Raw genomic sequence first — 12,591 nt, forward strand, 5'->3', positions numbered from 1 at the left:
AGGAGTTGGAGAAAGAATAGGAGTAGGGGGAGACTCAGAGAGGATGCGAAGTAGGTGGAGGAAGAATAGAAGTCGGAGGAGAATCAGAGAGAATGAGAAAGAGGTGGAGAAGTAGTAGAAGTAGGAGGAGACTCAGCGAGAATGCGGAGGAGGTGGAGAAAGAATAGGAATGGAGGAGACTCAGAGAGAATGCAGAGGAGGTGGAGGAGGAATACGAAGAGACTCAGAGAGAATGCAGAGGAAGTGGAGAAGGAATAGGAATAGGAGGAGACTCAGAAAAGATGCGCAGGAGTTGGAGAAGGAATAGGAGTAGGAGGAGATTCAGAGAGGATGCGGAGGAGGAATAGGAGTAGGAGGACACTCAGAGAGAATGCGGAGTAGGTGGAGAAGCATTAGGAGTAGGAGGAGAATCAGAGAGAATGCAGAGGAAGTGGAGAAGGAATAGGAGTAGGAGGAGACTCGGGGAGAATGCGGAGGAGGTGGAGGAGGAAGAGGAGTAGGAGGAGACTCAGAGAGAATGCGGAGGCGGTGGAGCAGGAATACGAGGAGACTCAGAGAGAATACGGAGGAGGTGGAGAAGGAATTCGGAGTAGGAGGAGACTCAGAGAGAACGTGGAGGAGGTGGGGAAGGAATAGGAGTAGGAGGAGAATCAGAGAGAATGCAGAGGAGGAATAGGAGTAGGAGGAGACTCAGAGATAATGCGGGAGAGGTAGAGCTGGATTAGGAATAGGAGTAGGAGGAGACTCAGAGAGAATGCGGAGGAGTTGGAGAAGGAATAGGAGTAGGAGGTGACTCAGAGATAATGCGGGAGAGGTAGAGTTGGAGGAGGAATAGGAGTAGGAGGAGACTCAGAGAGAATGCGGAGGAGGTGGAGGAAGAATAGGAGTAGGAGGAGACTCAGAGAGAATGCAGAGGAAGTGGAGAAGGAATAGGAGTAGGAGGAGACTCGGGGAGAATGCGGAGGAGGTGGAGGAGGAAGAGGAGTAGGAGGAGACTCAGAGAGAATGCGGAGGCGGTGGAGCAGGAATACGAGGAGACTCAGAGAGAATGTGGAGGAGGTGGAGAAGGAATAGGAGTAGCAGGAGACTCAGCGAGAATGCAGAAAAGTTGGAGGAAGAAGAGGAGTAGGAGGAGACTCAGAGAGAATGCGGAGGAGGTGGAGGAAGAGGAATAGGAGTAGGAGGAGACTCAGAGAGAATGCGGAGGAGGTGTAGGAGGAATATGAGTAGGCTCAGAGAGAATGCGGAGGAGGAATAGGAGTAGGAGGAGACTCAGAGAGAATGCGAAGGAGGTGGAGAAGGAATAGGAGTAGGATGAGACTCAGAGATAATGTGGAGGAGGAATAGGAGTAGGAGGAGACTCAGAGAGGATTTGGAGGAGGTGGAGTAAGATTAGGAATAGGAGGAGACTCAGAGAGAATGAGGAGGAGTTGGAGAAGGAATTGGAGTAGGAGGGGACTCAGAGAGAATGCGGAGGAGGTGGAGGAGTAGGAGGAGACTCAGAGAGAATGCAGAGGTGGAGGAGGAACGGGAGTAAGAGGAGACTCAGAGAGAATGCAGAGGAGGTGGAGAAGGAATAGGAGTAGGATGAGACTCAGAGATAATGTGGAGGAATCTTATGAGGAAGAAGAGGGAAAGATGAGGTGTGGATGAAAGAGAAGACAAAGGAGAAGGACTATTGTGCCGATGATGAGGAGTTTTAGGAGGAGGAAGATGAGGCTGAAGATGATGTACTCACAAGGCACAGCGTGGCGGTAGAGGTTATCTCTGATGGTCTGTTGGAGCTCATGGTCAAGAGAGTATTTCTGAAACTTCAGGCTCAGGTAGTGCTTCAGGTCTTTGTTCAGTTTGTTACCTGCACAGGGAAACCACACAGGAACAGTGGTTACGCCTCATATTTCCTATTACATAATTTGCATAGCAAATGTAAACATACATTTATTTTGCATGACTGGTCTTTGAGCTGCCTACTCCTCTGACTATTGTTGTCATGCCATATGTGTAGTTAAATAAGAAACAACATGTTCAAATGTAATTACATGACAACTACCAAATAACCATTTACATTGGCAAGTAGGCTGTACCTGCACAAAAACGCAGGTATTTTTCATTTTTCATCTTCTTTTGAAAGAGCCATGTTTTCAGCACTTTTATTTCCATGACTGATCAAAACTCATTTTCTCATGCTCTCTCTTGTCTCTCTGCAGCAGACATATAGTGAGCAATGTGTTTGAAACATAACATCGTAATAAAATCCCAGTACCAAATACATATAGAATCGTGAGAATCGCAATACATATCATATCGGCACCTAAGTATCATGATAATATCATATCGTGAGGACCCTGGCAATTCCCAGCCTTTGACATTTGACAAAATTAAATTATTTCTCCTGTCTGTACCCTACAGACACCAATACAATCATTAACAATAACAAAGAGACGCAATTTGGGCAGAAAGCGTGAACAGCTTGTTGTGTTGCGGCTATAGAAATATAATCCATAGAAGGGTCTTGGAACTTCTAACCCTGGCAATTTGTCTGGTAAACTCATGGGTGAACTCACAATGGCTGCCAGTCCTGACTTGAATGGGCTTGTCTGTTCTATGGATTCTGTTTCTATAGTTGCTGCCGTCAGTGAACAGCAGCTACAATTGGCCTTTAGCTGTATTTTTTTGTTTGGAAAATGCCTTCAGCTGAAAATAAAATGTGAATCTGTCTGTAAAGCTACCAAATGTTTTCTGAACAACTCAATTTTTTGCCAACAGCACTGTTTTTTCAAAATAGCCTACCGGTGAGTAGCCTACACATGCATATTCATGCTATCTCTATCATTTGTGTGAGTCAGTGCCAGTGGAAAGTATTTTGTCAGTGTCCGACTATGGAAAGAATTAGAAGGTGCTCAACCAACGTGAGTAGAGCTGCAACCTAAAAATGTGTAGACATCATTGGACAGGAAGAGGCATAACGCTTGCTTACCATTAAAAATAAGTTTCAAAGATTGACGTTTCGGCCTTCAATGGCCCATTTACATGCTAAGTCATGTAAATTACGTAGAATTGCATGAAATTAGTTTATGAAAAGCAAATTTTATTCCGGGCCCTGCTAAAAATAAATCACAATTTATGCAAATCCTACCAACGCCTCCGCTACTACGTAAAAGGGATGATAGATGCGTGCAATCCTTTATTATAGAGGAGATATCTTCTGTGCTCAGTAAGCTACGCCACTGCCCAGCGGTCTGTCTCACTACCCCAGTGTGGCCTCCTTCATCAATGCATCCATTTCAGTTGCCACAAAGCTGACTGACTCCACCATGAGGAATCAACTTCACCCAAAGACACAGAGAGAGGAGAAAAGAGAAGAATACAGAGATGGGGTGAAGTAGAGAGAGAGAGACAGAGACAGAGACAGAGAGAGAGAGAGAGAGAGAGAGAGAGAGAGAGAGAGAGAGAGATGGAGAGGTAAAGAGAAAGATGAGACCCACAGAGAGGCACAGGCCGGGAGGCAGCAAGAGAGGTGGGCTGAGGTAATTGAGAACAACAGTTCCCTGATTGGCTTAGAGCTTCCAGGTTCAGTCAGCGAGAGTCAGTGAGAGTTCCAGAAGGAGAGGAGTCACAATGGGGACAGATGGACAGGGCTTTCTCTCACGCCAGGGTCTCGTTTAGGACCATTTAATGATCTCCAAATATATCATCCATGTCTGGGGAGCTGGCCAGCCATTTTGAGGGCTTTGGCCAGTGTCTCTCCACACAGACCCCTGACCATGATGGAAGCTGCTTAGTAGATATTGCCTCTGTACTGAAATGACACTCTTCAATGTGTATAGATTGTAAAAAAAATATATGAATTATACAACCACATGAACAAATATATGAAATAAAATAGGTTTATATGTTAGCATTTTCAAAAGAAAATGTGGTATTTTACATGGATGATGTCGAAAGTTTTTGGTAGTATGCAAAAATATGTTCACCATTTGAGAGTGTATACTAACCACTTGCTGCTAGTCACTCTGAGATTCAGCCAATCAACTACTCATCGATTAATATTTTGATTATAACTTATCAACTAATTGAGGTCATGATTCTTTTTTGCCCACCTGATTAGTTGGAAACAAGATTATTTGGGAACAAAAGCCGGCTGTCCCCAGTGGCCCTGAGGTACAGCCAGACCGCCAGACAGGCAGACATCTGTCACACAGCCCTGTGGCCCTGCATCACTTCAGCTTCCCATGGACTCACACACACAGACAGCTTAACCATAGACCACACCCTCATTTGTCAATGTCCATCCGAACCCACCTGTTCATAACTGACAGTACAGACTCACTTCAGTCTTACCAATGCAAAACCCACAACCCCTGACCTATAAGATATACCAAGGAGTCCTCACAAACACAGCATCATTGGGAACATCATCAAATTAGGTGAACCATTCCATGCCACAGAATAGACAACAATATTATGCATGGATCAGATAACTCTGCATGCAGGAAGTAATGTAAACTCATAGAAATACGACCATTACATGTTGTCAAGGTAGGAATCTGAAACAGAGGTTTTCACTCAGAAGTGGAAACATTGACCAGCAGCTAGCCTGCTCTTCTGTATTTTTCCGTTCCCCTACACACACAGCTCTCTGTGTAATTCTGGGCGAGCAAAGCAGTCAGGTAATTGTTACCTAGCAACCAGCCAGTGCTGACAACCATCATTACGGTCCCTTCTAGGCAAGCAGCCTGCATTCAAACACAGAAATACAAGATTGCACAAATGCGCATCCGTGCACGCACGCACAAACACACACACACACACACACACACACACACACACACACACAGGTCAATGGGTACATCCTTGTCATCCTTTACTCCTCTAATACAAGTAAATTAGATATCATAGGTATAAAACATGTTATCATAATCACTATCATCAAAAGAGTCTTATTCTAGTCACATACCATCACTCATGCAAAATACTCAACATTCAACAACTCAATCTCCTTCCCTAAACTCTGAGTCCCAGTAGTATCCCCTGGGTGGGGACTAGCATTAGGCATTGCAAAACCCATCCTTTGGCTGGGGAGAGCTAGCACAGTGCAGGCACAGAGAAGGGAGGGGGGGGGGGCAGCCCAGGTGTCATGCTCCATCAATGAAGAAGTCATTAAATATTTAATATTTCCAAGGATTTACAGCCATACAATCCCTGTGGTACAGATGGTATAGATAAATGTTAGCAGTGGTCACTTCTGTGCGTACAAATGTGTACATCACTTCTCTGTGTGTTTATCTCACTCACTCACTCACACACACACTCTCACACACACACACACACACACACACAAACTGTGTTTGTAATAATCCCTGTGGTACATGAAGTGTGTGTGTGTGTGTGTGTGTGTGTGTGTGTGTGTGTGTGTGTGTATGTGTGTGTGTGTGTGTGAGTGAGTGAGTGAGATAAACACACAGAGAAGTGATGTACACATTTGTACGCACAGAAGTGACCACAGAAGTGACCACTGCTAAAATGTATCTACACCACAGGGATTATTACAAACACAGTGTGTGTGTGTGTGTGTGTGTGTGTGTGTGTGTGTGTGTGTGAGTGAGTGAGTGAGTGAGTGAGTGAGTGAGTGAGTGAGTGAGTGAGTGAGTGAGTGAGTGAGTGAGTGAGTGAGTGAGTGAGTGAGTGAGTGAGTGAGTGAGTGTGTGTGTGTGTGTGTGAGTGAGTGAGATAAACACACAGAGAAGTGATGTACACATTTGTACGCACAGAAGTGACCACTGCTAACATTTATCTATCGGAAAACAACGCAACACCTGCAAATACACAAACACAAACAAGAGATGTTGATATTTTGATTGTTCTGATCCCGTATTTGACAGACAATTAGATAATCAGTGATGAAGAGGGAAGCCGAGGCAAATTCCTCTAAGAACACTCTGCCCCAGATAAGAAGGAGCTGAGGAACACACAGAGGTCAAAGAGTCATTTCTACGAACACACGTCTCTGCTTCTCCCTGAAAAACATGAACCGATCAGACACAACACAAAATCTGTTTTCACAGTGATAACAATCTTCCATAGACAAAAACAGCAATCATACACATACCAGGGAGGACCATGGCGCTACAACAGCCAATGGAAACAAAATACACCCAAAAGCACTACCATATTTTATCCTGGCATGAGAACGATTGAAAAGCAGCATGGAGCTAGATGATAAACTGGGTCATTTTAAAGCTTGTCTGAGGTTTCAACACTGGATACTGGTCCTCATAACAATAAAACTACTCCTCTGGGGCCTCTAGGAGATCTGAGTGAAATCTGAGAGATATCTTATGAGGACTGAGAAGGTCCTGCTCCTCTGCTGGTGTGATTGAAGGGCAGTGAATTTGAGCCTCGGAATACGGCACACTGTGGAGGGCTGAGCAGGGGTGAGAGAAAGGCGTGGGGGTGTGATGCCACTACACACACTCTCTGACACAGAGATGGATTTAACCCAAATAAGTGTGGATTAAACACATACTATTATACGGCTCCAGTCAACATTACATAACCTGGGATCTAGCTATGCATCCACTGTCTTATTCAGGGATGGGGGAGGGGCACGCTCCACGACACTGTGGTTTCTACCATCTAGTAGGCTAAGACAAGGGCTGACACACACACATACACACACACACACACACACACACATATTGAGAGAAAGTGTTTTCTAAAGAAATATATTTATATTCCAGCTCTCTTCTAAAACACAATATTCTGACAAGAAGAGAAGAAAGACATATGGCATTACTACCTGCAACAACAGTGGAGGGTTGAACTGAACAACCGGCAGTCTTGTTCTTTCCATGAGCTTGCACTGCTCTGATTCGCTACTATCATGTGTCAATCATGCTAGGGGAAATTAAATGCTTGGTGATTACAGTTTCAGGAGAGTGTATCAGTCTTCTCCTAAAGCCTCTGTTGAAGAATGATTATAGATCTAATCCTATATTGTGTGTGTGTGTGCGCTCGTGTGTGTGTATGCGCTCGTGTGTGTGTGTGTGTGTGTGTGTGTGTGTGTGTGTGTGTGTGTGTGTGTGTGTGTGTGTGTGTGTGTGTGTGTGTGTGTGTATATATGAATGTGTGTGTGACAGTTTTCAGCTGCTGATTAGGATTCTGCTCCTAACTCTCAGCTCAACACTGCCCTCTGTGTCTCCAGCCACCACCGCCAAGTCTGCAGTTACCACGGCAACCCAGGGCCCAGCCAGCCAACGAATGAGACGCGCTCTGTGTGGTAACCATCTACTGCTGCCCCCCATTGGCCAACATGGGCAGTTCAGAATCAGAACTGCATGTTTGTGGCCTGAGACTCAGACACTATTATGGGTCAAACTATGTTTAGGATCAAAATAAAACTGATGGACCATGGATTCAATTAATTCAATGAACACTACTTATTTGTAGTCAAGGCTTTTCAATTATGAGTGCATTTAATATAATTACATAACCAAGGTTCAAGTTATTAATTCAAGGAAAATAAAGAGTAGCCAAACGTTTGCTGTATTTGTATTTGCCTTTTTTATGGATCCGCTGCTGCCAAGGCAGTTTTAAAAACATTACAATACATTCATTACAGAATTCACAACACACTGTGTGTGCCCTCAGGCCCATACTCCACTACCACTTATCTACAACACAAAATCCATGTTTTCGTATGTGTATAATCATGTGTGTGTATGCATGTGTCTGTGCCTATGTTTGTGTTGCTTTACAGTCCCTGATGTTCCATAAGGTGTTTTTTAATCTGTTTTTTTTTTAAATCTAATTTTACTGCTTGCATCAGTTACTTGATGTGGAATAGAGTTGCATGTAGTCATGTCTCTATGTAGTACTGTGCACCTCCCATAGTCTGTTCTGGACTTGGGGACTGTCAAGAGACCTCTGGTGGCATGTGTTGTGGGGTATGCATGTGTGTCTGAGCTGTGTGCTAGTCGATAAAACAGACAGCTCGGTGCTTTCAACATGTCACAACAAACCTCTCACAATTTCAATTAGTGATGAAGTCGATCTCTTCTCTACTTTGAGCCAAGAGATATTATTAATGTTGGCTCTCTGTGTACATCCAAGGGCCAGCCGTGCTGCCCTGTTCTGAGCCAATTGCCCCTCTTTGCACCTGATCACACGACAGAAAAGTAGTCTAGGTGTGACAAAACTAGGGCCTGTAGGACCTGCCTTGTTGATAGTGCTGTTAAGAAGGCAGAGCAGCACTTTATTATGGACAGACTTCTCCCCATCTTAGCTACTGTTGAATCAATATATTTTGACCATGACAGTCAAATCAGTCAAATCAAGGGTTTCTCCAAGCAGATCCAGGGTTTCTTCCACATTATTTATTACAAGATTTAGTTGAGGTTTATGGTTTAATTAATGATTTGTCCCAAATACAAGGCTTTTAGTTGTTTAAATATCTAGGACAAACGTTTTCCTTGCCACCCATTCTGAAACTAACTGCAGCTCTTTGTTAAGTGTTGTTGTCATTACAGTTGCTGTAGTATGTGACGTGAATAGTGTTGAGTCATCTGCATACAAAGACATACTGGCTTTACTCAAAGCCAGTGGCATGTCGTTTGTAAAGATTGAAAAAAGTAAGGGGCCTAGACAGCTGCCCGGGGGAATTCCTGATTCTACCTGGATTATGATGGAGAGGCTTACATTAAAGAACACACTGTGTTCTGTTAAACAGGTAACTCTTTATGCATAATACAGCAGGGTATGTAAAGCCATACACATACACTACCGTTCAAAAGTTTGGGGTCACATAGACATTTCCTTGTTTTTGAAAGAAAAGCTCATTTTTTTGTACATTAAAATAACAGCAAATTGATCATAAATACAGTGTAGACATTGTTAATGTTGTAAATTACTATTTTAGCTGGAAACATATTTTTGATGGAATATCTACATAGGTGTACAGAGGCAGATCATCAGCAACCATCACTCCTGTGCTCCAATGGAACGTTGTGTTAGCATATCCAAGTTTATCATTAATTGATCATTAGAAAACCCTTTTGCAATTATGTTAGCACAGCTGAAAACTGTTGTTCTGATGAAATAAGCAATACAACTGTCCTTCTTTAGACTAGTTGAGAATCTGGAGCATCAGCATTTGTGGGTTTGATTACATGCTTAAAATGTCCAGAAACAAATAACGTTCTTCTGAAATTCGTTAGTCTATTCCTATTCGGAGAAATTAAGGCTATTACATGCAAGAAATTGCCAAGAAACTGAAGATCTGGTACAACGCTGTGTACTACTTGCTTCACAAAACAGCGCAAACTGGCTTTAACCAGAAAAAAAGAGGAGTTGGAGGCCCCAGTGCACAACTGAGCAAGAGGACAAGTACATTAGAGTGTCTAGTTTGAGAAACAGACACCTAGCAAGTCCTCAACTGGCAGCTTCATTAAATAGTACCCGCAAAACACCAGCCTCAACGTCAGTGAAGAGGCGACTCCGGGATGCTGGCCTTCTAGGCAGAGATGCAAAGTTCTAGGCAGAGTTCCTATAGTGTCTCTAGTCTAGTGTCTGTGTTCTTTTTCCCATCTTAATATTTTCTTTGTATTGGCCCGTCTGAGATATTGCTTTTTCTATGCGACTCTGCCTAGAAGGTCATCATCCCAGAGTCGCCTCTTCACTGTTGACATTAAAAATCAGCCGTTTCCAGCAGCAATAGTAACAACATTAACAATGTCTACACTGTATTTCTGATCAATTTGATGTTATTTTAAAGTGGCATTATTAAAGTGACTAGTGATACATTTATTAGTGGCCAATGATTTCAAGTATGAATGTAGGCAGCAGCCTCTCTGTGTAAGGAATACCGGTTTAACAGACTGATGGCCTTGAGATAAAAGCTGTTTTTCAGTCTCTCAGACCCAGCTTTGATGCACCTGTACTGACCTCGCCTTTTGGATGGTAGTGGGGTGAACAGGCAGTGGCTCGGGTGGTTGTTGTCCTTGACTAAATTATTTATATGTTTAAGGTAATGTTAAGATAATGACAAAAAAATATTCCAATCTGAAACCATATAATTGTATGACATTTATTATAATCATAAAACTATAATCTGATGATGTGTGTAGTTTTAGTCAGAATTAAAGGACCTTTTGTTCCTTTTTAGTATGTAAGCATGGTGGAAGTGGGAAACAAATGATAAGAGGAGCTATCGACAGACAAGTTGTAATACTGTGTTCCTTACAGGACATTCTGTCTCCACCCGTGGAGGGGAGAAACCGTTAGGCTTGCAGAAATGTATGAAACATGTTGCAGATTAAACAATGTATCTGTGTAATGGAAAAACACAGACTGTCTGAGCAAGGTGTAGCTTAAGATTTGAACTTGTTCGTGTGTGCTATAAAGACTGGGTTTGCATTTTTGATTTTAGAGTACTCCTGTGAATAAACATTTTTACTATTGTAAGCTGGGACTCTCATCTGTTTCATTCAACCAGAATCTTACAAACTCTGGGTTGCAGACTGAGTAGATTAATTGAAGTTTATGAACATTGATAACGAAATTCTCATAACAATTATCTTTTTGGCCTTCCTGTGACATCAGGTGCTGTAGGTGTCCTGGAGGGCAGGGAGTTTGCCCCCGGTGATGCGTTGTGCAGACTGCACCACCCTCTGGAGAGCCTTGCGGTTGTGGGTGGTGCAGTTGCCGTACCAGGTGGTGATACAGCCCGACAGCATGCTCTCAATTGTGCTTCTGTAAAAGTTTGTGAGGGTTTTAGTTGGCAAGCCAAAATGCTTCAGCCTCCTGAGGTTGAAGAGGCACTATTGTGCCTTCTTCACCACACTGGGCTCAATCCTCGGGGCAACTCTCTTCTCTGTGTACATCAATGATGTTGCTCTTGCTGCTGGTGATTCTCTGGTACACCTCTACGCAGACGACACCATTCTGTATACTTCTGGCCCCTCTTTGGACACTGTGTTAACTACCCTCCAGACAAGCTTCAATGCCATACAACTCTCCTTCCGTGGCCTCCAACTGCTCTTAAATGCATGCTCTTCAACCGATCCCTGCCCGCACCTGCTCGCCCGTCCAGCATCACTACTCTGGATGGCTCTGACTTAGAATATGTGGACAACTACAAATGCCTAGGTGTCTTGTTAGACTGTAAACTCTCCTTCCAGACTAACATTAAGCATCTCCAATCCAAAATTAAATCTAGAATTGGCTTCCTATATCGCAACAAAGCATCCTTCACTCATGCTGCCAAACATACCCTCGTAAAACTGACCATCCTACCGATCCTCGACTTCGGTGATGTCATCTATAAATTAGCCCCCGATACTCTACTCAACAAACTGGATGCAGTATATCACAGTGCCATCCGTTTTGTCACCAAAGCCCCATACACTACCCACCATTGCGACCTGTACGCTCTCGTTGGTTGGCCCTCGCTTCATACTCGTCGCCAAACCCACTGGCTACAGGTTATCTACAAGTCTCTGCTAGGAAAAGCCCTGCCTTATCTCAGCTCACTGGTCACCAAAGCAGCACCCAATCGTAGCTCGTGCTCCAGCAGGTATATCTCACTGGTTACCCCCAAAGCCAATTCCTCCATTGGTTGTCTTTCCTTCCAGTTCTCTGCTGCCAATGACTGGAACGAACTGCAAAAATCGATTTATTGCCTTAACTCCCTTATCTTACCTCATTTGCACTCACTGTAGATAGACATTTAGTTTTATTTTGTTCCGCTATATTATTGACTATGTTTTGTTTATTCCATGTGTAACTCTGTGTTGTTGTATGTGTCGAATTGCTATGCTTTTATCTTGGCCAGGTCGCAGTTGCAAATGAGAACTTGTTCTCAACTAGCCTACCTGGTTAAATAAAGGTCAAATAAAAAAATAATTAAAAAAATGTCTCTGTGGTGGACCATTTTAGTTTGTATGCCAAGGAACTTAAAATGTCCCACCTTATCCACTGCTGTCTCGTCAATGTGGATAGGGGGGTGCTCCCTCTGCTGTTTCCTGATGTCCACTATCATCTCCTTTGTTTTGTTGACATTGAGTTGAGCCCTCACCTCCTCCCTGTAGGCTCTCTCAGCATTGTTGGTATACAAGCCTACTACTGTTGTGTCATCTGCAAACTTGATGATTGAGTTGGAGGCGTGCATGGCCACGTAGTCATAGGTGAACAGGGAGTACAGAAGGGGGCTGAGCACGCACCCTTCAAATGCAACTCTTTGAAGTTGGTATAGCGTAACAGGTAAGGTGGAGGTTATAAGATCCTTGACTAGTCTCTCAAAGCACTTCATGATGACAGAAGTGAGTGCTACGGGGCGATAGTCATTTTGTTTAGTTACCATTGCCTTTTTGTGTACAGGAACAATGGTGGCCATCTTGAAGCATGTGGGGACAGCAGACTGGGATAGGCAGAGATTGAATATGTCTGTAAACACAACAGCCAGCTGGTCTGCGCATGCTCTGAGGACGCGGCTAGGGATGCCATCAGGGCCAGCAGCCTTGCAAGGTTTGGCATGTTTAAATGTCTTACGCACGTCAGCCATGGAGAAGGAGAGCCCACAGTCCTTGGAAACGG

General features: G+C 43.7%; 1 protein-coding gene across 1 annotated transcript in view; it reads right to left on the minus strand.

Annotated features, from left to right (window-relative positions):
* Window positions 1-12,591, minus strand: part of LOC139416237 (membrane-associated guanylate kinase, WW and PDZ domain-containing protein 1-like) — a 215,691-nt gene that overhangs the window by 136,603 nt on the left and 66,497 nt on the right. The window contains exon 2 of the mRNA XM_071164668.1: window positions 1,739-1,855. Within this exon, the coding sequence (XP_071020769.1) occupies window positions 1,739-1,855 (117 nt within the window). The remainder of the gene's footprint in view (window positions 1-1,738; window positions 1,856-12,591) is intronic.

This window comes from Oncorhynchus clarkii, chromosome 9 (genome assembly GCF_045791955.1).
Source record: "Oncorhynchus clarkii lewisi isolate Uvic-CL-2024 chromosome 9, UVic_Ocla_1.0, whole genome shotgun sequence".
Lineage (NCBI taxonomy): Eukaryota > Metazoa > Chordata > Actinopteri > Salmoniformes > Salmonidae > Oncorhynchus > Oncorhynchus clarkii.